At 47.6% G+C, this 27,221-nt stretch overlaps 1 protein-coding gene across 1 annotated transcript in view; it reads left to right on the top strand.

The window, feature by feature from the left end:
* The window catches only part of CIB4 (calcium and integrin binding family member 4), a 31,553-nt gene extending 6,759 nt beyond the window's left edge, over positions 1–24,794 (top strand). Inside the window, exons 2-4 of the mRNA XM_060273286.1 lie at positions 23,358–23,598; positions 23,845–23,954; positions 24,702–24,794. Of these exons, the coding sequence (XP_060129269.1) occupies positions 23,358–23,598; positions 23,845–23,954; positions 24,702–24,794 (444 nt within the window). The remainder of the gene's footprint in view (positions 1–23,357; positions 23,599–23,844; positions 23,955–24,701) is intronic.
* The last annotated feature ends 2,427 nt before the right edge of the window (positions 24,795–27,221 follow it).

Raw genomic sequence — 27,221 nt, 5'->3', positions numbered from 1 at the left:
ATGTGTTTATGCACAGGACCGGACACGGATCTTCCTTATATGTACTTGTGACCCCCTTTGTGTTTATGAGAAGGACAGGATACGGATTTTCCTAATATGGATTTGTAACCCATGACCCCCTTGCGTGCGCACATTTACAGAGGAAGGGGAAAGGAGCCCAAGAAGTGTATAAGAAGCTTTGCAAATTTGTGTTTCGGAACTCTTGTCGTGGAGCTGATCACCAAGAGTCTCTTAAATATAAGAATTAAATTCTTTCTTTGGATTCAACCCTCGGTGTCATTATTGGCTGTCTCTGACCCTGCCTGGGCGCAACTTAAAGGACCCTTAGAAGCTAATAGGGCTACATTTTAATATCAGCCACCCTGGGCAGCTCCCAACAGAATATTAAAAACATGACAAACCATCAAACATTAAAAACTGCCCTATACAGAGCTGCCTTCAGATGTCTTCTAAAAGTTATGTAGTTCTTGATCTCTTTGACATCTGGCGGGAGGGCGTTCCACAGGGCAGGCGCCACCACCGAGAAGGCCCTCTGCCTGGTTCCCTGTAGCTTTGCTACTCAGTGAGGGAACCTCCAGAAGGCCCTTGGAGCTGGACCTCATTGTCCGGGCTGAGCGATGGGGGTGGAGATGACCACCAGCCAGGATGCCTAAGCTCTGCATCCCCAGTTGGAGGCAGCAATGGTTCGAAATCCCACCCACTTTGGCAGGTATCCCATCAGGTCCCATCATTGTTAAAACCGTGTTTATGGAAGAAGAGGAAGAGGAAGAGGAAGAGGAAGAGGAAGAGGAAGAGGAAGAGGAAGAGGAAGAGGAAGAGGAAGAAGAAGAAGAAGAAGAAGAAGAAGAAGAAGAAGAAGAAGAAGAAGAAGAAGAAGAAGAAGATTCTAAATACCTGTAGCTGGAAATCACAGAAAGGGAGGGTGCTCTTATGCTGGAATCCTGCTTTTGGGTTTCCTATTGAGGGATGTGGCTGGCCATTGTGAGAACAGGATTCTCTTGTTACCTTCTTATGTTCTTGCAATGTGTGTTTTATTACATGAGCTGGGTGCCCCCATCAGATCCAATATATGGTTCATGTTGTTGCATTATCTCTCCTGCAGGTGCTGACATTTCTTACCAAGGGGGAGATCCTACGGTAGGTCCATCTCTAATCTGGCTCCTAGCTGCTCTCCGGTCCGGCTATTTACGTACAGGCATCTTGAGACCCCGTCCACCCCTTATGTTTAAACAGCGATGACTTTCCCTGAAGAATTGTGGTTTGTTAAGGGTGCTGAGAGTTGTTAGGGGAGCCACAATTTCCTTTTAAAAAAAATATTAGTTATGGACCATAGCATAATTTTTAAAAGTGGTACCTTGGTTCTCAAACTTAATCCATTCCGGAAGTCTATTCCGAAACCAAAGCGTTCCAAAACCAAGGTGCGCTTTCCCATAGAAAGTAATGCTAAATGGATGGGGTCGCGAAGAGTCGGACACGACTAAACGACTAAGCAACAGCAACAATTTTTATTTGGTTTTACAAATTAATGTTTACATTCCAAATCACAAATAAAAACAGATACATAAGATTCTCTTGAATCTTTTGACTTCCCTCCACCGCTCCATGGCTTCCGTACTTGTCCTTTTTTATTGCATATTTTAAGTCGCTCCAATTATTTGATTGTCCATTATATTCAAAGTCCTTGTTACATTACAAGCGTTATTTGAGTCCTCCTAAAAAGTTCAATTGTTTGCAGTGGTTGCCCAATTATAATATGAATTCCCCCCATTCTTTATTAAAATTTTGATCTTCCTGATTTCTGATTTTCCCGGTCATTTTCACCACCTCTGCATAGTCCATCAACTTGGTCTGCCATTCCACTCTGGTACGGACCTTGTCATCTCTGGGCTAAAAGCATCCTGGCAACAGTCTTTTCTGCTCCTTTGGTATTTCTGCGGCTACAATTCCTAATAAAGACACTTCTGGTTTTTAAACAAATGTTATTTTAAACATTTTTTTTTTTCAAATCATTATATATCATTTCCAGAATTCTTTTATTATCTTACAGTTCCACCACATATGATAGAAGGTGCCTTCTTTCTCTTTGCATTGTAGCAGAGCCATAATTCCCAGAGTTCCCTGTGAAGGGGGACTGCTTGTTCTCCTGTGAGGAAAGGCTACAACATTGGGGACTTTTTACGCTTAGAAAAAAAGATGAGCGAGATGTGACATGAAATTATGCATGGCGCAGAATGAGTGTGCAAAGAAAAGTTTCCCCCCTCTCTCATAATGCCAGAACTCGGGAACATCCAATGAAGCTGGATGTTGGAAAATTCAGGAGAGATCAAAGAAAGCCCTTCTTCACACACAGTGCGGAGAGAGACTATGGAACTCCCTGCCACAGGAGGCAGTGATGGCCACCAACTTGGATGGCTTTTTAAAAAACGATTAGGCAGATTCACGGAGGAGAGGGTTGTCAGTGGCTGCTGAGCACTGAGGGAAAAATACTTCTTGAGGGTTCAAGTACGGAGGCTCTCATCAGATCCGTGACCAGTCAGACTTCAACAACAACAATAACAATAATAATAATAATAATAATAATAATAATTTTATTATTTATACCCCACCCATCTGGCTGTGTTTCCCCAGCTACTCTGGGTGGCTGCATTCAGTAACACATTAAAGGACATATTCCAAAGAGTCTAGCACACAAATTATGCAGCAGATATACCTCACCTTAGCTGTTCATCCTTTAACCCAATTACCTTCTGGTCCCTCTGCACTTCACCATCTCTTCATCTAACCACGGTCCTTGAAACGCAACTTTACTCAACCTATTTTCACAGTACCTCTCAGGCTCCTCCTTGTACCTCATCTGGGGTTGTTTTCCACTTTAACATTCATGCGTTAGGTTCTTCCTGAACTGGTCCTTAACAGTTTTATGCTTAGGCTGCACTTTTGTGCATAAGATGAGCACAGCACAGAAATTCTACATCAGTGCAATGGATCTGCTCTAACTTAACTCTTGGAGCCATGATGCTTCTGAATCCCAGTTGCTGGAAGCTACAGAAGGGGAGAAGACTCCCACACTCATCTTCTGCTTGTGGGCTTCCCAGAGGCCTCTGGTTGGACCACTGTGAGAACAGAAGAGAAGGTTAAGGGGTGATATGATAGCCATGTTCAAATATATAAAAGGATGTCATATAGAGGAGGGTGAAAGGTTGTTTTCTGCTGCTCCAGAGAAGCGGACGCGGAACAATGGATTCAAACTACAAGAAAGAAGATTCCACCTCAACATTAGGAAGAACTTCCTGACAGTAAGAGCTGTTCGGCAGTGGAATTTGCTACCAAGGAGTGTGGTGGAGTCTCCTCCTTTGGAGGTCTTTAAGCAGAGGCTTGACAGGCATATGTCAAGAATGCTTTGATGGTGTTTCCTGCTTGGCAGGGGGTTGGACTGGATGGCCCTTGTGGTCTCTTCCAACTCTACGATTCTATGATTCTAGGATGCTGGATTAGATGGGCCACTGGCCTAATCCAACAGGGTCTTCTTAAGCTATTATGGTCCAGTGGTCCCTTGGTTCTCAAACTTAATCCGTTCCGGAAGTCTGTTCCAAAACCAAAGCGTTCCAAAACCAAGGCACGCTTTCCCATAGAAAGTAATGCAAAATGGATTAATCCATTTCATTTAAAAAACAACCCCTAAAACAGGAATTTGACGTGAATTTTACTATCTAACAAGACCATTGATCCATAAAGTGAAATCAATAAACAATGTACTGCAGTCAATCAATCAATCCGTCAGTCGCTGAAGTGGGTTCCACACAGTCACAAAAACAAAACGAAAAGAGCCGCAAAAACAAAAATGCAAAGTAAATAGCAAAAACAGACACTCAAAACAGAAGTGTGGCACTCAAATCGGAATAAAAAAATTCCTTCAGTAGCACCTTAAAGACCAACTAAGTTTATATTTTGGTATGAGCTTTCGTGTGCATGCACACTTCTTCAGATACGTATCTGAAGAAGTGTGCATGCACACGAAAGCTCATACCAAAATATAAACTTAGTTGGTCTTTAAGGTGCTACTGAAGGAATTTTTTTATTTTGCTTCGACTCAGACCAACACGGCTACCTACCTGTAACTCAAATCGGAAGCGTAACACTCAAAATGGAGCACGTTCAGCTTCTGAAAAAAGTTCGCAAACCAGAACACTTACTTGCGGGTTTGCAGTGTTTGGGTTCCAAGTTGTTTGAGTACCAAGGCGTTTGAGAACCAAGGTACCACTTTATTTCCTTAAGGAGCCTTGATAGTGCAAGGCCAGCCCAGCCCAGCCAACCGCCTGCCCTTTTCCTTCGCTTTCAGAATCTATGATGCTTTCTGCAGTGACTGCCCTCAAGGAAAGGATTATAGACAGGAGAAACTCACCTCTGATCAGGTGTCCACCTGGCCCCAGCTGAAGGTAAGCCTATCAGCCAGATGAGAGTATGACCTGCCCTCTGGGGTGACCTGCTCAGACTTCATGGGTGGGAGATCTCTGGAAGAGCATCTCTTTGCAAAAAGGCATGGAAATGTCGAACACAGGAGGGGAGCTGGTCAAGGTGTTGGTGCAAAAAAGAGAGAAAAAGAATAAAAAGGAGACTTCCTGGATGCCAAGATCCATGTCTGGGGCAAGTACTCTTCGGCGAGAGAACCCCAGCAGAGATTGAAAATAAGAAAATGTGCAGCAAAGTAAAGCATGTAAATATAGGTTGTTGGACCTTAAACATTCCTCAGTTGTCCTGCTGACAATTTTATTTCCCAGAAGGTGGAAGAAGCAACGATGATTCTCTATTCAGACCAGGTCTTTCCATGGTTTTAAGTTTGGTTGTTTAGTCGTTTAGTCGTGTCTGACTCTTTGTGACCCCATGGACCAGAGCACGCCAGGCACTCCTGTCTTGCACTGCCTCCCGCAGTTTGGTCAAACTCATGTTCGTAGCTTCGAGAACACTGTCCAACCATCTCGTCCTCTGTCGTCCCCTTCTCCTTGTGCCCTCCATCTTTCCCAACATCAGGGTCTTTTCCAGGGAGTCTTCTCTTCTCATGAGGTGGCCAAAGTATTGGAGCCTCAGCTTCACGATCTGATGTCAGGAATCTGACATCAGGAATCACAAGACAGAGAAACCAGTAGGAGAACACTTCAATCTCCCAGGATGTTCTATACAAGATCTCAAAGTAGCTGTCTTATTACAAAAGAATTTCAGAAATAGACTGGAAAGAGAAGTTGCTGAATTGCAACTTATTGTTGTTGTTGTTTAGTCATTTAGTCGTGTCCGACTCTTCGTGACCCCATGGACCATAGCACGCCAGGCACTCCTGTCTTGCACTGCCTCCCGCTTTTTAAGATGCTGTCTAGGTTTGTCATTGCTTTTCTCCCAAGAAGCAGGCGTCTTTTAATTTCGTGACTGCTGTCACCATCTGCAGTGATCAAGGAGCCCAAGAAAGTAAAATCTCTCACTGCCTCCATTTCTTCCCCTTCTATTTGCCAGGAGGTGATGGGACCAGTGGCCATGATCTTGGTTTTTTTGATGTTGAGCTTCAGACCATATTTTGCGCTCTCCTCTTTCACCCTCATTAAAAGGTTCTTTAATTCCTTCTTGCTTTCTGCCATCAAGGTTGTGTCATCTGCATATCTGAGGTTGTTGATATTTCTTCCGGCAATCTTAATTCCGGCTTGGGATTCATCTAGTCCAGCCTTTCGCATGATGAATTCTGCATATAAGTTAAATAAGCAGGGAGACAATATACAACCTTGTCGTACTCCTTTCCCAATTTTGAACCACTCAGTTGTTCCATATCCAGTTCCAGTTCAACTTATTACAACTTAGTGCAACTTATTACCAAACTTAAAACCATGGAGCGACCTGGTCTGAATAAGGACATTGGATTCTTATCTCATTATACATGATAAAGCTTTCTTCAGCCATCTCACCCCTTGCTTTTTCCTGTAAGACCAATTGCAGTTGTTAACAGTCATCAACAGGTTTACCACTCCTATCAGCCAATCACCCATTCCCTCCACCCTTCTGAGCAATACCCCCACCCCCACCCTCTGACTATACATAAGGGTCTGGTGAATTCTGTATTGGTGTATCAGAAGAAGTGTGCATGCACACGAAAGCTCATACCAATGACAAACTTAGTTGGCGGTGGCGCTGTGGGTTAAACCACTGAGCCTAGGGCTTGCCGATCAGAAGGTCGGCGGTTCGAATCCCTGCGAAAGGCTGAGCTCCCGTTGCTAGGTCCCTGCTCCTGCCAACCTAGCAATTCGAAAGCACATCAAAGTGCAAGTAGATAAATAGGGACCGCTACAGTGGGAAGGTAAACGGCGTTTCCATGTGCTGCTCTGGTTTTCCAGAAGCGGCTTTGTCATGCTGGCCACATGACCTGGAAGCTGTATGCCGGCTCCCTCGGCCAATAATGCGAGATGAGCGCGCAACTCCAGAGTCGGTCACGACTGGACCTAACGGTCAGGGGTCCCTTTACCTTTACCTTAAGGTGCTACTGGAAGGATTTTTTTTATATTGCCTCTCAGCCTTCCCTTCTCCAGACTAGACATGCCAAACGCCCTCAACTGTTCTGCAAAAGGCTTATGCAAATCTTTGCACTGGTTCCAAAGTCTTCTTTCCACTTGCTGCCTCCCAACCCAAGCGCTCGTGTGCAAACCCCAACTTCCTTCAAAAATCCAACACTTTTAATTAACGTGAAGCTCCCAGCCATCCTGGGATGGGTGACTGCACAAATAAGAAGGAGCCTGTGCTTTCTTCTTAATGAACTCTCACTTCATTACTTTCTCCTCGGTGCACAGAGCAGCCCCGTAAGGCACTTTGGCGATGGGGCAGGTCTGCTATGCAAACCTTTCCATTCACTTGCCCATCCTCTGAGGTGGGACCTGGATTTGCCTGCTCTGCCACAAACTGAGCTCCTCGTGGATTCTCTGTATGTTGCAATGCACGCCTCGGACGTTTAAGCATATCAAAATAAGTTTGAGTTTGACCAAACTGCGGGAGGCAGTGCAAGACAGGAGTGCCTGGCGTGCTCTGTCCATGGGGTCACGAAGAGTCGGACACGACTAAACGACTAAACAACAACAACAACTGTCCCAGGCAGGGCCAGATTTAGGTTTGATGAGGCCCTAAGATACTGAAGTAACAGGGCCCTTTAAATGTCCAGCTGCCCTTTGTTAGGAACAAATTGTCGCTGTTTTTTTGTGTTGAATATATGCTATATGGTAATTTATGGACCTAATAGGTATCTAAAGCCATTTGCACCTAACAAAATATGTATTTTTTGAAAGTATTTGTTGAACTGAAATACAGTGGTGCCTCGCTAGACGAATTTAATTCGTTCCACGGGTCTTTTCTTATAACGAAAAATTCGTCTAGCGAATCCCATAGGAATGAATTTTTTTAAAAAAATTTTTTGCCCATAGGAATGCATTAATTGAATTTCAATGCATTCCTATGGGAAACCGCAATTCGAGAGATGAATTTTTCATAAAACAAATTCGTCTAGCGAGGCAACCCCCGCTAGAAAAAACCTTTCGTTAAGCGGAAATTTCGTTAAGCAGGGCATTCGTTAAGCGAGGCACCACTGTACAATTAAGAAGTATATTAATAGTGAAATACAATTAAGAAGAAGTATATTAATAGCAAAATAATTATTAAGCTCTAACTGTATGTAGGTAGGTTTTTAATTATATTTGTTTTTTATCTTATATTTTGGAAATGTACACCTAGGTTTTTTTCTTTTAATTTTTTTTGGGGGGCCCCAAGAGAGTGGGGCCCTAAGCTAGAGCTTGTTTAGCTTATACGTAAATCCGGCACTGGCCCCAGGCCAGTCTCGGTCACATGGGGTTCTAGTCCAGACAGGGCAGCCTAGCCAAGAGATTTGGTTCAACGTGACAAGCCAGGCAAGGAAAGCAAAGTCTCTAGCTTTTCTCCTACCCATCAGAAACTCTTCTGCATCAGGAAACGCAGGTGAACCTCCCCTAGGATGCAAAACTCTCACTCCCCCCCCCAAAAAATATCTTTGCATTTAAGGCAAGATCTCTCCTCCTCCACGAGGGGAGACTTTGCGGGTGGGACACGCTCCGCACGGCAAGCAAGGGGGGCATGTATCGGCCCCCTGCTGCTGCACCAAGCCTCTGGCTGGCCAATAGGGCCGCCCGGGGGGCGGGCTTTGCGGACGTTTAAATTGGCGCGGCAGCAGGGGAATCCTTCTCCTTCGGCATCCCGACGGATCTCCCGCCCACCCTCCCTTTAGGTCTTCCATTTGTGCGTGTGCTTTGACCTTGCTATGGACTTCGGTTGGTCGCCTTTGGTTGCCCAAGGGGCCTGGTAGGAGCTTATTTTAATCCATTTGGCTAATTGGCACCGGCCTCTTGGTTTTTTCGCCTACCTCGTAGCAATTCGTCACAACTTTCTTTCGGTATTTGGCGGTTAGGCATTGGAATATGGTGTGTTTGAGGACTGGTTGTGGCCACCATCCAACCCTCCTCTTATAGGGGTATCCCCTTAAGGGATCCGGCGGTCGTGGATCCTGTCCGATGCCCTGCTGAGGCTAGGGCCATGGCACGACCTCCCAAGGGTGAGCTTTCAGTTGTATTTGCATCAACAGGCTCCTCCTCCTCCCTCGGGGCGTTAACCTGATATGACCCCCCGCAGAGCGGGGTGGGGTCATGCTTGCTAGGGTGTCCAATACCTCTCACTTGCTCTAACCAATAAAGTTGTGGCCTTATTTTACCCATTAACTCAGATCCATGTGTCACTGTGTCTTCATTTCTCGCGGGGGGCGGGTCCTCGAACCGCAAGACCCTCTCCTGCAAGACAATAGCTGAGATGGCCACTCAGGCAGCGAGTGCTAATTGCGTCTCCTGATCCACAACTCAGGCCTGTTTCATCAGAGCCCATGCAAGTCATGTTTAAAGATTCAGCCACTGCGGGGTTTAATTAAAACCCAGGAAATAAATATATTTAGCCACACTGTCAATTTGGATTACAGCGAGCATGTTTACATTTTTTTGCACATTTAATTAATGCTATTTGCATAGGAGGATGCAGGAGGAGGCACTCGGCATTTATTGAAGCGCGCTCCTCGCAAATGAGAAATGCTATCCCGCTCCTCTGAAAATATCACAGGGCTGTGGTGCAAGGGACAATTTAAAGCCCCCCCTCCCCAATGCACACACAAACACGCACACAGCACTCCAGAAACACCATTGCTGTGTCTCGGTGGTACTTAAGAACCAAGAATATTAGAACAAAAGAGGATTAGACAGATTCATAGAGGAGTGGGCTATCAATTGTTTTCTGCTGCTCTAGAGAAGCAGACACGGAGCAATGGATTCAAACTACAAGAAAGAAGATTCCACCTAAACATTAGGAAGAACTTCCTGACAGTAAGAGCTGTTCGCCAGTGGAATTTGCTACCAAGGAGTGTGGTGGAGTCTCCTTCTTTGGAGGTCTTTAAGCAGAGACTTGACAGGTGTATGTCAAGGATGCTTTGATGGTGTTTCCTGCTTGGCAGGGGGTTGGACTGGATGGCCCTTGTGGTCTCTTCCAACTCTATGATTCTATGATTCTATGAACACAGGACTCTAGGTGGGATCTGACCAAGGCAGAATAGAGTGGTAGTTTTACGTCGCTTTGTGGGGACTGCTGTACTGTTGGTGCGGTCTAGATGCTGCCTCTGACAGCACAGAAGTGTGGGTCCATCTGAGGTCATCATGGGGGTGTGAGACATTCGCTAAGCATCTGTCGCACCTGAAAACATTGCTGGCAGAAATAGTACCTTAATTTGGAGGCAGGGCAGAGGGAAGAGAGAGGGCTGCAATTGTTCTGCCTTTGCAGAGAGAGGAATGTCACCTTGTATTTGCAAAGCAACCGACACCAGAGAGAGTTTGCTTTTGTTGCACAGTTCAGAAGCCTTTAAGCTCGCTGCTTTCCAACCCAGTGCTTGCTGCTGAATTTCTAAATAAGGATCACTGGGATGTTTTGGGCCACCGCTAAGAGACGTGGCTGTCAGGGAGAGAAATGATGGCACGCAGAGATGCTGAACATGGCCGGGATGATTAATTCCCTCTCCTCGAGGGCTGCCTCGCAAAGAGCTCCGTGCGAGATCCGGCAAGCGATGTTCGACATGGTGCCATTTGGCAACGGGCAGCCTTTTCGGGATCCCTGCGCTGCATTATCGGAAGAGTGCCGCTGCGTTCGCTCAGATGCACAGATAATTCCAGGGAGCTCTTGAGGAGCTGACAAATTTAACTGTGCCTCTTACCACTGCCTTTGCCTTGCGGCCTCTGAAGGTTTCTGGGAGCACAGAGGGAGAGATAAGGACATAAGAGCCTGCTGGATCAGGTCCATGGCAGATCTAGCCCAGCATCCTGTTACATAAGAAGTTGAGAAGAGCTTGCAGGATCAGGCCCATGGACGCCCTCAGTGGAGGACTCTTCTTCCTTGGATGTTTTAAAGAAGAGGTTGGCCCTCTCAGCTCTACAATTCTATGATTCTACGTACGATATGACACCTCTACAATGATCTCAGATGGATCCACATTCCTGTGCAATGGGAGGAAGCATTGGATCACTGACAGATGAATAAACTAAATTGAATACTATTTACTTGTTGCTGTTTAGTCGTTTAGTCATGTCCGACTCTTCGTGACCCCATGGACCAGAGCACACCAGGCACTCCTGTCTTGCACTGCCTCCCGCAGTTTGGTCAAACTCATCTTCGTAGCTTCGAGAACACTGTCCAACCATCTTGTCCTCCGTCGTCCCCTTCTCCTAGTGCCCTCCATCTTTCCCAACATCAGGGTCTTTCCCAGGGAGTCTCCTCTTCTCATGAGGTGGCCAAAGTATTGGAGCCTCAGCTTCACGATCTGTCCTTCCAGTGAGCACTCAGGGCTGATCTCCTTAAGAATGGATAGGTTTGATCTTCTTGCAGTCCATGGGACTCTCAAGAGTCTCCTCCAGCACCAGAATTCAACAGCATCAATTCTTCGGCGATCAGCCTTCTTTATGGTCCAGCTCTCACTTCCATACATCACTACTGGGAAAACCAAAGCTTTAACTATACGGACCTTTGTAGGCAAGGTGATGTCTCTGCTTTTTAAGATGCTGTCTAGGTTTGTCATTGCTTTTCTCCCAAGAAGCAGGCGTCTTTTAATTTCATGACTGCTGTCACCATCTGCAGTGGTCAAGGAGCCCAGGAAAGTAAAATCTCTCACTGCCTCCATTTCTTCCCCTTCTATTTGCCAGGAGGTGATGGGACCAGGGGCCATGATCTTGGTTTTTTTGATGTTGAGCTTCAGACCATAAATGTAATAAATAAATAAATTCTGCCCCTTCCCCCCTGCAGTTTTGTCTGTGGTGCATCCACACAACATGAAAGTTTAAAGTCAGAATTTCCTCCTCTCCTAAACTTCATTGTTAGCTTATTAATAAAAGTCAGGAAGTTATTTAGATGACTCCTTCCTCCTCCTCCAAAGGCTTCAGCCGGCTGACACCCCATACGCAGATCGAGGATTTAAATTTATACCTGCCCTGTAGCAAACGCACCCTCTAATTTTCAGGGCAGATGCTGTTTGGCCCATTACCTTGCCAGGATCCGGCAGTGAAAAAAGCAGGCTCATTAAGATGCGCCTGTTTCCCTCTCTGAAAACATTGCAAAGCGTGTTCCTTGCTTTTGTACTGAAGCCTCCCTCCCTCCCTAATTAGGCTGCGTTGCAGAATCTGGCTATTTTCAGTGTCGCCTTTTGACATTCACATGTCAACAAACACAAATAGATGGCTGGTTTGGGGCTTCTTGGTTTTTTTGTTTTAATAAATAGAATCATAGAATGGCAGACTCGGAAGGGACCCTAAATGTTCATCTAGTCTAACCTCCTGCATTTCAGGAATCTCTGCTAAAGAATATCCAATGGATAGTAGTAGCAGTGATTTATTATTTATTATTCTTTATACCCCACCCATCTGGCTGGGTTTCCCCAGCCACTCTGGGTGGCTTCCAACAAAAGATTAAAAATACATTTAAAAAATCAATCATTAAAAACTTCCCTAAACAGGGCTGCCTTCAGATGTCTTCTAAATGTCAGATGGTTGTTTATTTCCTTGACATTTGGTGGAAGGTTATTCCACGGGACAGGCGTCACCACCAAGAAGGCCCTCTGCCTGGTTCCCTGTAACTTTGCTTCTCGCCATGAGGGAACTGCCAGAAGGCCCTCGGCGCTGGACCTCAGTGTCTGGGCTGAATGATGGGGGTGGAGACGCTCCTTCAGGTATACTGGGCCGAGGCCATTTCGGGCTTTAAAGGTCAACACCAACACTTTCAATTGTGCTTGGAAATGTACTGGGAGCCAGTGTAGATCACTCAGGACCCGTGTTCTGTGGTCCCAGCGGCCGCTCCCAGTCACCACTCTTGCTGCCGCATTCTGGACTAGTTGTAGTTTCCGGGTCGCCTTTAAAGGTAGCCCCAGGTAGAGTGCATGGCAGTAGTCCAAGCGGGAGATAACCAGAGCATGCACCACTCTGGTGAGACAGTCAGCCAACCTCTGTTTAACGACCTCCTATGATGGAGAGTCCACCTTCTGAGGACGTCCGTTCCACTGTCAAACAGCTCTTGCCCTCAGAAGCTTCTTCCTGACATTTAGTTGGAACCTCCTTTCTTGTCCTTTGAATCCATTGGCATAGCTGCCAAGCCTCCCGTATTCCCCGGGAAATCCCCGTTTTTCCAACTGTTCCTAGCTGAAAAAACGGATTTTTTTTTCTTTTTCCCGGTTTATTCTGGCACGACGGCCATTTTGGAACTGGGCGGAGCATGCTCAGAAGCGACTTTTGATGCTGCTCTGCCCAGTTCCAAAATGGCTGCAGTGCGACTTCTGTCCATTGGTTTGGCTCCTGTTCTCTGGAGCAGCAGAGGTCCTGCTTGCTCCATCTTTTGAAGATGGTTCTCGTCCTTTCTCAGTCTTCTTTTCTTCAGGCTAAACGTACCCAGCTCCTTCAACCGTTCCTCATCAGGCTCGGCTTCCAGACCCTGGATCAGCCTGGTGCCCCTCCTCTGCATTCCTTCCAGGGTCAAGTGTGCTTCCTGGTCCAATGCAATGCACACAGGGCAGATAGCAAATTGTCCGTTGCCAAAGATAACAGCTACAGTCGCTTCTACAGCTCTGGATAACTAAGAGCACCGATTTAGCGGCTGGGCAGCTATTTCCAGGTGCACACTCTGCGAAGCAGTTGCAGCAACCGGGAGCCCCCTCCCTTTCCACCTGTTGATGTGGAGGAAATGCCCACCGATGAACCTAGAGGACCCCACCCCTTAGTTGTAGCTCTTGCAACCTGGCTCATTCTTTTGAGGACGCTCAATGGCCAGCTAAGGTACAGAGAAACTTCTTGGACCAGTTCAGCAAATAAAATCCTCTACACTACAGTATTAGATTCGAGGTTTCCCTGTATACAGGACTGCATCTCATTGCCCCCATCCCTTTAGACTGTTATGGTCTAACAATTTTGCATCTGCTGAATTATCATATCTCCACCGAACACCCCCCCTCCCCAAGTGTGGTTTTCCAAAACTTCACTTATAACCTGATCCTTTTAAAAAATAAAGTAGGAACAGGCCATTCCTCACCTCCAAATTATTTTATTCAGCAGCTCCCTGGAGAGCCCCTCTTGTCTGTCCCCTCACTGCCCACCCCCCCCAGAACACAAACTCTCCCCATTTCAAGGTCCCTTCTGTAGCCTTTTCAGCCCACCTCCCTGCCTCTGTACTTAAATGAAGAATTTCCCCCGCAGGCAAAAAGCCGTTTCCTCGGAATACCTAATGCAGAACTTTGCATTGATCAAATGGGCAGAGAGAGAGAGAGAGAGAGAGAGAGAGAGAGAGAGAGAGAGAGAGAGAGAGAGAGAGAGAGAGAGAGAGAGAGAGCTTCTGCGACATCTTTTTGGGATGCAGCCTGTGCTCTGGCAAAGAGCTTCCTCTCTTTTTCTCATCAGGAGTTGTATCTGAACCATCGCCAGTCTCTCTACCAGGGCGAGGATTTCCATCTCAATTGCAAGTCACTTAGCAACACTGGGCTGGAGGTTTAAAAACTGTTGAAAGTCAGCCCTTTTTTTTTTTTTGGATCTTGTTTTTAAAAAGCTCCTTACAGACTCCGGGTTCAGGATGTTGCAGAGATTTGTTTAAAAAAGCAAAACGGTTGTGGAAATTCCTACGATTCTCATGTTTGTTAGAGGGCAGGAATGGAAATCAGGCAAGCAAATGAAAGCGTCACTATCATTTTTTAAGTGTGCAAAAGTTAGGCAAGTTATTTATTTTTTATTGTGTAACATTTTATTTATTGTGTAACATTTTTATTTATTCATTTGCTGCATTTACATCCCACCTGCTTGTTCATCCTGTATAATAAAGTCCCTGTGTCTCTGCGTCCAGTCCCTGTGTCCCTGTGTCCGCGCTACTGCGCATGTGCCCCACGGACACAGGGATTGGACGCAGAGACTGGACGCACACGCACACGCTCTCTCTCCCCACCCCCACCCCTCTGCCTACCGTTTACCTGCGGCCGCCAACCGCCGCTCCTGGCCGGACAAGCGCCTCACTGCGCGAGGGGGAGGCTGCTTCCTTTCCCTCCCCCCTACACTCCCCCCCCGGCGACCAGCAGCAAGCGGCCGTCGCACACACTCTCCCCCCCACCCCTCTGCCTACCGTTTCCTTCGTGGTCCTCAGGAGAATCGCGGCCACTGTCCAGCTGCGCTCAGCAGAGCGCCCACTGCTAAAGGGAGGGAAGGCCGCGGCCCCGCCGCTCCTCTCACATACTGCTATGTTCTAGCGCCCGTTTATTTAACGGGCTGAATGACACTAGTAATAATAATACTAATACTAATAATACTAATACTAATAATTTTATTATTTATACCCCACCCATCTTGGCTGGGTTGCCCTAGCCACTTTGAGCAGCTTCCAACACAGTACAAGTTGGCATGCATAAGTTATCCGCACCTTGTTTAAATTGCACAACAACCCTGCGAGGAGGGCCGTCTTAAGCATATCTGGTGCCCTGGCACCGTGGTGCGAAGATCCCGCTGGCGCCCCCCCCCCCCCGCCCCGTTTCCCAGCGCGGCTGTCTGGCGGGCGTAGGTTGGACTGAAAGGCAGGGACTTGCCCAAGGTCACACCCAGTGAGCTTCATGGCTGAGTGGGAACTAGGACCCTGGTCTCTCCTGGGTCCTAGTCTGACACTAGCCAATAGGTCACACTATCTTGACTGTAAAACCCTGCTTCATGGTAAAGACAAAACAAAACCTTAAAGCAGTTTCCAAAAGAAAAAAGGGGGGCAATTTAAAAAGTATTTAAAATGTTCAAAAACAGTTAAAACCACTGATAAACTAAAAACAGATGAAAACACAAACCAGTGTTCTAGATACCTGGAAAAATGTTCCCAGCAGACACCAACAAGAGCTCAGTGAAGTTGCCTGCCTGATATCAATAGGCAGGGAGTTCCAAAGGGCAGGATTCGCCACACCCAAAGATCAATTTCTTAAAAATGCAGACCCGGTATTGTGTGGCACCTGTAATAGTGCCCGTTCCACGGACTGAAACGATCAAGTGGGCATATAAGGGGTAAATAGCATAAATCATGTTATTTGCTGCACAGTTTTGGACATTCCCCTGCTATTGAAATTAGTTACATAATTAACTATGGAACTCGCTGCCGCAGGAAGCAGGGATGGCTGCTGACTTGGATGGCTTTAAAAGAGGATTAGATGAATTCATGGAGGAGGACAGAGCTATCGATGGCTCCTAGCCGGGAGGGCTCTGTTCTGCCTCTGTGGTCAAGAGGCAGCAGGGCTTCTGAATCCCAATTGCTGGAAACCACAGGAGGGTTCAAATCTTGCTTGAAGGTTTCTCACAGGCAACTGTTTGGCAAATGTTGTTGTTGTTTAGTTGTTTAGTCGTGTCCGACTCTTCGTGACCCCATAGACCAGAGCACGCCAGGCACTCCTGTCTTGCACTGCCTCCCATAGTTTGGTCAAACTCATGTTCGTAGCTTCGAGAACACTGTCCAACCATCTCGTCCTCTGTCGTCCCCTTCTCCTAGTGCCCTCCATCTTTCCCAACATCAGGGTCTTTTCCAAGGATTCTTCTCTTCTCATGAGGTGGCCAAAGTATTGGAGCCTCAGCTTCACGATCTGTCCTTCCAGTGAGCGCTCAGGGCTGATTTCCTTAAGAATGGATAGGTTTGATCTTCTTGCAGTCCATGGGACTCTCAAGAGTCTCCTCCAGCACCATAATTCAAAAGCATCAATTCTTCGGCGATCAGCCTTCTTTATGGTCCAGCTCTCACTTCCATACATCACTACTGGGAAAACCATAGCTTTAACTATACGAACCTTTGTCGGCAAGGTGATGTCTCTGCTTTTTAAGATGCTGTCTAGGTTTGTCATTGCTTTTCTCCCAAGAAGCAGGCGTCTATTAATTTCATGACTGCTGTCACCATCTGCAGTGATCAAGGAGCCCAAGAAAGTAAAATCTCAAATGTACAGGATACTATCATTTGGCCTGCTCCAGCAGGCTCTTCTTCCCATTCTAATGTTCTTAATGCAGGAGCGGAGCCTTTTATGCCGTGGCCCTCCGTTTAATTATTAGAGAGGCGCTGCCTCCGTTGCGTTTCACCACCTGCTCAAGACCTTCTCAGCTGAGACCTTTCTCAGCTTGCATCTATATTGGAGTAAGTTTTAAGACGTTTCATGGATGTCCTGATTGTTTTATCACTTTTTGCTCGCTGCCCTGCGCTCCTCTGGGAAGGAGGGTGGGATATAAATCTAAGAAAGAAAAAATTCCATGACACCCCAGCCTCCAAGTGGAGAGAGAACATGCCTAGTTTGGTTTGCTTGGCATGAAGGTCAGCGGAGACTGTGGTGTTTTTTTTTAAGGTTTTATTTGCAGCCTGAGCATAGGATGGAGGGGCTCGCAGAAGTAACATCCCAACAGATCTTGCTTCTGCATCTGTCACAGAGCAAGCAGGTCTCTGTGTATCTGGCTTGCAGCCTGCCACCAACTCAGCTCACACCCCACCTCCTACCCATAGCTGCCAAGTACCCCGTTTCCCCCGGGAAAACCCCTTTTTTACTTACCTTTTCCCGGTGGTCCCCCGTATCACTTCGTCTCCCGTTTTTCTCCATTATTTTCTCCTGCCGGCGGCCATTTTTTCCTTTTCGATTTGCCCTTCTATGGGCACCAAAAATGGCCGCCGCCAGCTTCAAAAGTCGCATCTACGCATGTCCGGAAGTGCATAGACGCGACTTCCGGTGTCGGCGGCGGCCATTTTGGGTGCCCATAGATGGGCGGAGCGATACCGGAAGTTGTGTCGACGCACTTCCTGACATGCGTACAAGCGACTTTTGAAGCCGGCGGCGGCCATTTTTGGTGCCCATAGAAGGGCAAAGCGACACCGGAAGTTACGCCGACGCAACTTCCGGTGTCAAATGGCTGCCAGTCCCGGATTCTGCAGTCCGGAACTTGGAAAGTAAGCTCCTACCTGTGGAAGAAAGACCCGCCCACTAACCTTTGTGGGAATGTTGTGGATAGCAGGAGAGGATATATTGATTAAATATTATCCTTCCTCACTCATGCTAGTGAGTCTGTATATTGTAGGAAGCTGGCTGGTAGATTCCTTTGACTCTCTTGAGTTAAGCAATCCAGTCTGGCTTGTCTAGATTGGGTTTGTTCCTGGTAAATTCCCCTTTAATCCCCTTTAAAAAGAATAAAGACACAACAGACTTCTTTTCAAAGTAGTAAGAAGTTTACTCACATTCAGTTCACAGTAAGTTCCCTGAAGGCAAACTTTAGCTTGTAGTTACAGAAGAGAGCGTGGGTTTATCCCATGTAGTGGTTGAGCCCATGTGCTGCTGGCTGAGAGCCAGCAGACAGCAAAAAGTATCAGTATCAGAAGAGAAGATGGCTGCATGGCCAGCCCTTTTATGGGGTCTGCCAGGGTCACGCCCATCTACCTGTTCACACGCAGAGGGAGGATGCTCCAGACCAGGTGTCACAGGAAGTCCTCCTGGCTGGAGCAACATTCCCCTGTGTGTCCACTCTAGGAAACAGGAAATGTTGTACTTGACTGCTACAGTGATGTTACGTCCCACAACCTGGAACGGGCATAGGCAAACCCGGCCCTCCAGATGTTTTGGAACTACAATTCCCATCATCCCTGACCACTGGTCCTGCTAGCTAGGGACCATGGGAGTTGTAGTCCCAAAACATCTGGAGGGCCGAGTTTGTCTATGTCTGACCTGGAGGATCCCACCCCTTAGTTGTAGCTCTTGCAACCTGGTTCCTTCCTTTGGGATGCCGATGAGGACATTTGAGTGGCCAGCTAAGGTCACTGTCTTGCGAAGAAACTCACCTGACCGGTTCAGCAGCCTCCTCCCTTAGAGAAGCGGACACGGAGCAACGGATTCAAACTACAAGAAAGAAGATTCCACCTCAACATTAGGAAGAACTTCCTGACAGTAAGAGCTGTTTGGCAGTGGAATTTGCTGCCAAGCAGTGTGGTGGAGTCTCCTTCTTTGGAGGTCTTTAAGCAGAGGCTTGACAGCCATATGTCAAGAATGCTTTGATGGTGTTTCCTGCTCGGCTGGGGGTTGGACTGGATGGCCCTTGTGGTCTCTTCCAACTCTATGATTCTATGATTCTATTTCAATCGACTGTTTGATTTTATGTTTTAAGGTATTATATACTTTGATGTTAGCCACCCTGAGTCTGGCCATGGCCGGGGAGGGCGGGAGATAAATAATAATAATAATAATAATAATAATTATTATTATTATTATTATTATTATTCCGGGTTTGCAGTGTTTGGGTTCCAAGTTGTTTGAGTACCAAGGCGTTTGAGAACCCAGGTACCATTATATTGGAGTTGGTTTTCTATGGGCAATGTGAGATAGGCTGGAGGAAGCCTCTTTGCTGATGGAGGGCTGCCATCTTCAGGAGACATATTGCCATCTCAGTTGGCTTCCAGGGGCTTTGGGCAGCATCGTGGGACCACAACTCCCGCCCGCCCCTGGCAGCACAGTTGCCCCAAATATCTGGAGGGGGCCCAGAATGTGGTGCGCCTGGGAGAGTGAGAGTGAGAGAGAGAGAGAGAGAGAGGCATTTCAAAGAGGTGACAGGACAGAAATTTGCAAAACTCTCTGTGGCCTGGGGAAAGTTGATAGAGAAGAACTTTTCCTCCCTCTCTCATGGCACTGGAACTGTTGGAATGATTCAGGGCAGCAGAGGGAAGAAAGTCCTTTTCCACGCAGCGCAGAGTTAAACGGTGGAACTCACTCCCTCAAGAAGCACACACACACAGATGGCTTTAAAGCAGGATTAGACAAAACAGTGAAAATCAGTGCTGAACTTGTTGTTGTTTAGTCGTTTAGTCATATCCAACTCTTCGTGACCCCATGGACCATAGCACGCCAGGCACTCCTGTCTTCCACTGCCTCCCGCAGTTTGGTCAGACTCATGTTCGTAGCTTCGAGAACACTGTCCAACCACCTCGTCCTCTGTTGTCCCCTTCTCCTGAACTAGCAACAGATTAAAACACAAAGCAGTATTCTAGACACCTGGGCAGCAACAAAGAGACAACCACGGTGATGTTGGCGAAACAATGAAAAGATAAACCACCGTGAGGTGCAAATATTTAAATGTATTAAACAACCTTCACGTATACAAGGAGATTCAAAAATGTGTGCAAAGTCTCATACTCGAAGTCTTAAAAGTCCAGTATAAAGTGCAATAAAGTCCGACAATAAAGTCTTTGAGAATTGTGAGCTTCGTTAGTCTTGTTAAGCCTTCACACATGAACCTTTGAAAGAGTCCGCACCCTGAGGAAACCATTCCTGTGAAACGGGAAAGAAGCTGGCCACCCATCGGATGAGATAAGAACGTATGGGAAGAGATAAGAACGCATGATACATCACGGTGGTTTACCTTTTCATTGTTTCACCTGGGCAGGCCTGGCTGAACAAAAATGTTTCCAGCAGACACCAACAAGAGCTCAGTGATGTGTGGCAGGATCCGCCACACCCGAAGATCAATTTCTTACAAATGCAGACCCAGTATAATGTGGCACCTGTAATAGTGCCCATTCCACAGATTGGTCAGGTGGGCATATAAGGGGTAAATAACATAAATCCTGTTATTTGCTGCACAGTTTTGGACATTCCCCTGCTATTTAAATTAGTTACATAATTAACTATGGAACTCGCTGCCGCAGGAAGCAGGGATGGCTGCCGACTTGGATGGCTTTAAAAGAGGATTAGATGAATTCATGGAGGAGGACAGAGCTATCGATGGCTCCTAGCCGGGAGGGCTCTGTTCTGAATCCCAATTGCTTCTGAATCCCAATTGCTGGAAACTCCAGGAGGGGAGAGTCGCCCTGCTGCTCAGATCCTGCTTCTCAGTTTCCCCACAGGAATACGGCTGTCCACAGTGAGAACAGGATGCTGGCCTAGATGGGCCACTGGATTCATCCGGCAGCCTCTTCTTCTGTGCTTATGCTCAGCACCTGAGGCACCTTGGCTAAATTGGTGGGTTGGGCTGGGTGTCTTTCCATTCTCTTCTGAGCCTCTGACGCTTTGCTTCCTCCCAAAAATAAATGCCTCCCTTTTTTTAGGGCACAGCACAACACACTATCCAGGACTCTTTTGGAAAGCACTTATTTTCCTTTCAGACGGAACAATGGAGATTCTCTCTCTCTCTCTCTCTCTCTCTCTCTCTCTCTCTCTCTCTCTCTCTCTCTCTCTCTCTCTCTCTCTCTCTCTCTCTCTCTCTCTCTCTCTCTCTCTCTCTCTTGCTGCTCCTGACTGTTCTGGGCTATGAGATGAGATCTATTTTAGAGAGGCTTGATTTCCAGACCCTTGATCATCTTGGTCGCCCTCCTCTGCACACATCCCAGCTTTTCAACATCCTTCTTAAATTGTGGTGCCCAGAATTGGACACAGTATTTCAGATGTGGACTCACCAAGGCAGAATAGAGTGGGACTTCCTTTAATCTGGACCCTAGACTTCTGTTGATGCAGCCGATAACAGCATTTGCTTGTTCTTCATCTACATCTTCTTCACCTTCTGCTAATGCATCGCACTGTGGGCTCATGTTAAGCTTGTGGTCTGCTAAGACCAGGGGCGTCTCAAGGGGGTGCGGGGCGTGCGGTCCACCCTGGGTGTCATGCCGGGTGTGTGATAACCCCCCCCCCCCCCGTCCAGCGGATCAGCGTGGCAGCGCTCACAACCCCGGCGGGTGGATTTTTGTGGTTGGCACGATCGCCGTGGTGAAAATACACCTGCTGATAGTGCAAATATGCCCAGCGATCATCCTGACGGTTTTATGTGATTGATGGCTGGGTTTTCACAACCAGCGGGCGTATCTGTTTCACAGCCAACCCTCCCTAAAAGAAGCTCAACAACTCTGGCAAACGTTCCCAAAATTTGCAATGTGTGTGGGGGTGTGTGGGGGGGTGTGACAAAGAATTGTTTGCACGGGGTACCACCTGACCTTGCTACGCTTCTGGCTAAGACCCCTGGGTCCTGTTCACACCTGCTGCTGTCAAGCCAGGTACCTGTGAAGAGGATTTTCTGGGATTTTCAGTCCCCCAACGGCCGTGTGAAAGGACACACTTCTGGGAGCTGGGTGGGGGGAGCACCCACAGACCCCGCCACAACATGCTCTTGCCCTATAGCAAGCATCTGGGGCAGCAGAAGGAGGGGGCAGCGGTGGTGGTGGTGGTGGAAGTTGGTGGGGCTGAGGTGGGTTGCAGACCCCCTGACTCTGCTCCCAGCATCAGGCAAGGGTTATCGTTGGACTCTTCTGCGGCTTAAAGGAATGATCCAGGAGCCATTTATTCGCCTTTCCGATCTTAAATGCATCAGTCGAGCGCTGGTTTCAAAAGGGCATTTCATAGACTGCGAGCGATAAGTCTGCATTTGGAGATTATCATATTACCTAGAGTGGAAATTTAATCTCCTTTGGACAAAAGGAGGCAGGGAGAAGAAGCTCCCTATTGCCTCCCGGTGGTAGAAGAGGGGTACTGCTTGGGATGTTGCCTGAGTTTTTTTGGGGGGGGGGGAGTCAGAGGCCTTCATTCAGTTAATCAATTAACTAATTAATAAAGACGCTGCTTCAGATTTCAACAGTGATCTGCTAGCAGCTTGCAAATCCTGACAAAACAAAACCCCACATGAGAAATACAGGTTCCACATTCAAAATAAAAAAGACAACCATTGTTGATTGATAATCCGCTTCCTTTAGCTCACTTGATAGAGCATGAGACTCTCCTTTACAACACATGTGTATTTGTTATCTAAGCCCCGATATCATCAATTCTTTCAATAACCCGTTGCTTATATTTTAAATCCTGGCCTGTCACTTCATGTATGAATAACAGTTTGCTAGGTAGTGGGACGCAGGTGGCGGCACTGTGGTCTAAACTACCGGGCCTCTTGGGCTTGCCGATCAGAAGGTCGGCGGTTCGAATCCCCACAACGGAATGAGCTCCCGTTGCTTTGTTCCAGCTTCTGCCAGCCTAGCAGTTCGAAAGCACGCCAGTGCAAGTAGATAAATAGGTACCGCTGTGGTGGGAAAGGGCATTTCTGTGCGGTCTGGTTTCTGTCATAGTGTCCCATTGCGCCGGAAGTGGGCCACATGACCTGGAAAGCTGGTCTGGGGACAAACGCTTGCTCCCTTGGCCTGAAAGCAAGATGAGCGCCGCAACCCCATCTTCTTCTTCTTTGGCGATCATTCGTAGCTGAGTAAGATTGTCTTTCATAAACATGGTTATAACAATGAGTCTGTAACTGACTGTGGAGACCAATTCTGGATCCACACGTCCTTCCGCAGTGGGGACATTGGTTTCTGGGTGGGAGTTGATCACGGTGTGGATTTGCCAAGCGTGCCTTCCTCTTAACATGTTTCTCCCTTGAGTCCTGAGTTCGAGTGTCTTCAAAGCCCATGACACCTTTGGGAAAGGCTGTTCTCCAACTGAAGCGCTCGCAGGTCACTGTTTCCCAGTTGCCAGTGTTTATACTACGTTTTTTTTAGATTTGCCTTGAGACAGTCTTTGAACCTCTTTTGTTGACCACCAGCATTACGCTTTCCATCTTTAAGTTTGGAATAGAGTAGTTGCTTTGGAAGACGATCATCAGGCATAGTCGCTTTTGACTGGACTTAACCGCCCAGGGTCCTTTACCTTTACCTTTTACCTAGTCTATCAATGGTCACTATTCTTCCTTAAACAATTCCTCACAATGTCCTCTTCATTTAACAGTCAGTTTCACCATTTCCGTATAGTCGAGGTCTGAACCTGTCGAGAAGGACCACTGCCTCCTTCACCAGCTGCTCCCTTGCCCCTGGGGTATGGGATTTCTCTTCAGGCATCAATCCCCCTTCGTCCGTCCACACAGGTGAATCCCTTCCGCGACCGGATCTGCAAGGTCTTCTCCACTGACGGCTACTTCACCTTTGAGGACATCCTTGGGATGGCGTCTGTCTTCAGTGACCGGGCGTGCCAGAGCATTAAGATGGAGTATGCTTTTCTGATATACGGTAGGGTATTTCCCCCCGAATTCCCCTTGTGGCAACCGGGGTCCGAGGAATGTGGTCATCGCCCAGAGTGTGGCTCTTGTGCTCGGATCCTGCTTGCTGGGTTCCCCATACTGGGCATCTGGTTGGCCAGTGTGAGAATAGGATGCTGGACTAGGTGGGCCATTGGCCTGATCCAGCAGCCTCTTCTGATGTTCCTATGTTGTGACCCATTCCATCCGTACATTTTGCAACACTTCCCTTGACCAGATTTCAACGACGATGGCTTTGTTGACGAGGAAGACCTCCAGAATGTCATCCGCAGATTGATTGACAGGAACAACCTCAGCGAGGAAGAGATCGCCTCTCTGGCCAACCACGTGCGTCTCGCCCCACGTCCCAGCATGCCCTTCCTTTTATGAGATCTCCAGAGACCTCGAGACAAGAAGTTGGCCATGCTGCGATGTCCCGCAATGGCCAAAGTAGGCCCAGGGGAGGTGGAGGACACCAATTCCTAGCGCAGGACTAGAGCAAAGCAAGCTTGTTTCAACCTTCCTCAACCTGGTACCCTCCAGATGTTGGGCACCACAACTCCCATCAGCCTGAGTCAGCTGGCCTCCCTGTCTCCCCCCCCTACCAGCGCTAGCCACCACTGCACCCAACACCATGGCCCCAGGGGCTGCTGGGAGTCGTAGTCCATTTTTGACCAAGAAGATGATGCAGGTGGTCCTTGAGTTGCTGATTAAGAAGATGGAGGTGCAGCATGAGATGAAGGAGGTGAACCGGGAGAACTTTAGGTGTGGACCTCGGCGCATGATTTCCATGTGCCTTGAGGGCAGTGTTGGGAGGGATGTTCCAATCTCAAGGCTGTGAGTCTATACATTCTCCTACGAACCCACCCAGGCTCTGAGATCTTCTCTCAGTTACATTTTTTAAAACAAATTGGGACGGTACCAGGTTGGGGACAGCTGGCTTGCTCCATCCCTTGGCTAACGAACAGGAGACGCTGATCTCACGTCCAGAGCCCGATGGTTTGAGGTGTAGGTCTCTCACACAGGGCATTCCCTTTGGTTGGGACACCTGTGTCAGGGAGTGGTCTTCAAGGCAGACATTTCCGTTCCAAGCAGGTCCTGGAGGAGGCCGACTTGGATAACGACAAGATGCTCTCCCTGGTGGAGTTCGAACACGCCATGTCCAAGGCTCCAGACTTCCTACAGTAAGAGCCCTGTCAAAAACTCACCTGAGCCATCCAAACCTTGTCGTCACGGGCCCAGCTCCGAAATCCCGCTCCCGTACCTTAGTTCCCGCCCCAAACTTTAACAAAATGACTAGAGCAAGCTTTCCATGACAGTCACCCTCCAGCTTGAGGGTGGCGGCGACAATTGCCAGGGGACAGAGCTATTATGCTCATTCCCACTATTCCTTGCCTATTATAATAGACTAGTGTCATTCAGCCCGTTTAATAAACGGGCGCTAGAGCATACAGCCTTTTTCGCCGGCGGCAGCGCGTGGGGGGGCTGATTGACCACTTCCACGGCTGCCGCTTCGTCGGGGCGCTCCGCTGAGCCCAGCTGGCCAGCGGGCGCCCAGGAGAAGGCCGCGATTCTTCTGAGGACTGCGAGGGAAATGGTAGGCAGAGGAGTGGGGTGGGTGGGGAGAGCGTGCGTCTGTGTCAAGTCTCTGCGTCCAATCCCTGTGTCCGTGGGGCACATGCGCAGTAGCGCGGACACAGGGACACAGGGAATCTGGACGCAGAAACACTTGCACATTATTATATAGGATTTATTGCCCATCCTTCCCCCGCAGCTATTTTAGGCTCTACTTCTGAGGACGGGGCGGCAAGATGGCGGCACACGATATCCGGACGGCACACAAGCCAAGACGCACAAAACCAACTCTTCCAGAGGGACGCTTCCATCACATATATTTTTGTAGGGAAGGAACCCAGGAGACAGATATGTCTGTATATTTTCGCAGGAGAATAAAATTTGACTGTTGAAAAAAGGCAAAGAGCATGGAGTATCTCATATCTCCCTCTTTTCCTCGCCATGGCAGTCTTGGAGAGCGGTTGCGTTTTCAGTTCAGACTGGGCCACTGGGCTCCTGGCTCCTGGCTCCTGCTTACAAAAGGGAGGGTGGAATGGTAGGGTTGGACACCTTGGTTCCGGCAAAATGCAAGGCAGGGCAGGGAGGTGATTTTTCTCGTGAAATTCCAGGGGGTGGGAATTTCTCCACACCCATTTGCACCCTTAATTCTCTGCACAGAGAAATCTGTTTTGCAGATCAAGCGTCCCTGGTTATGCTCCCCGACCCCTATTCCAGTTCTGTTTTCTTTTTAAATGATTTTTATTACTTTTTTTTTTAAAAAAAACTGATACAAAATTCTGCAAAATACAGTGTTCCCCAAAAGGGATCTGAAGGCAATATACTGAGTCGATGTACAATTACAGATCACTGTCAAAGAAATGCAGACAATATAACGAAAACCAAATAAATAAACCGCAGGCATGTGAATGCGAGGAAGGTAGCGACAGGAGCTATTTTTGCATAGATGTAATAGGGGTCCCTTTACCTTAACGATTGAACAAGACAAGGTGACAAAACATGGACTCTATTATACCAGGGGAAATGAATTAACATATTCCAATGCCCTGATTCGCTATACAGTGGAACCTCGGGTTATGAACACCTCCCTTTACGAATTTTCGGTTTACGAACGCCGCGGAGCCACCTGGAACTTATTAATTCACTTTCCATTACTTTCAATGGGAAAGTTCGCTTCAGTTTATGAACAGACTTCCGGAACCAATTGTGTTCATAAACCGAGGTACCACTGTATCAGCCATATTTGTTTATGGGACAAGGGAAGTTCTTGCTCTTCTTTACTTACAAAAGAAATAAACTCAGGCCAAACAAGTATGAAAGCATCCTTTTTCCTTTAGCTCCCAAAGACTCTCAGCTTATTATCTGGTTTTTCCAGCAAGGGACTGCCCCCCCCCCTTTAGTAAGATTGGCACCGTCTCACCCCGACCTCAATCTTGGTTCTTTGGGCTGCACAGAATCATGTTTGCTGCAGTGAAGGCCTCACCCAGACTTCCTTTTGTGCCGTGTTTTCTAGCCATGGGTCTGTGCTTTAAAGCATTGTGTCCAAATGCTTAATTTTTTTGGCCCTGGGATTTTCCCCATGACTTTACCGCTGAATCGGAGGAAACAGCCATTTGCAGAAAACTCAAAAGTGCGAGTAAGTGTAAAAGTAAGTGTGGATGAGCCCTCTCTTATGGTAACTTTTCCAGCAGATGGAATGCCTACCGTTAAGTTATCAACTGGTGATCTCATTAATCCAGAAGGAAGGCAAGTCAGCCATTTGCACAATATTATCTCCACGAGGATCTAGAGTGCGCAGGGTTCCAGGCAAGCAACTCAGCCAAATCTTTGCAAGCTCAGTGCCTCTGCCTGCCAGGAACTTGTCTGGACTTGATAGTGCCCACTCTGGAAAGTGGAGATGGGGTGGTGTTTTGCTGATTGATGCACAAGAGGAACGGACACCCACGGGAGCCGATAGTCCTTCGTTGGAGGTTTTTCAACAGAGGTCGGGGGGCCATCTGTTGGGGATTCTTTAGCTGTGCTTCTTGCATCGCAAGAGGTTGG

Source organism: Zootoca vivipara, chromosome 3 (genome assembly GCF_963506605.1).
Source record: "Zootoca vivipara chromosome 3, rZooViv1.1, whole genome shotgun sequence".
Taxonomy (NCBI): Eukaryota; Metazoa; Chordata; class Lepidosauria; order Squamata; family Lacertidae; genus Zootoca; species Zootoca vivipara.
This window is presented reverse-complemented; position numbering and strand designations above follow the sequence as displayed.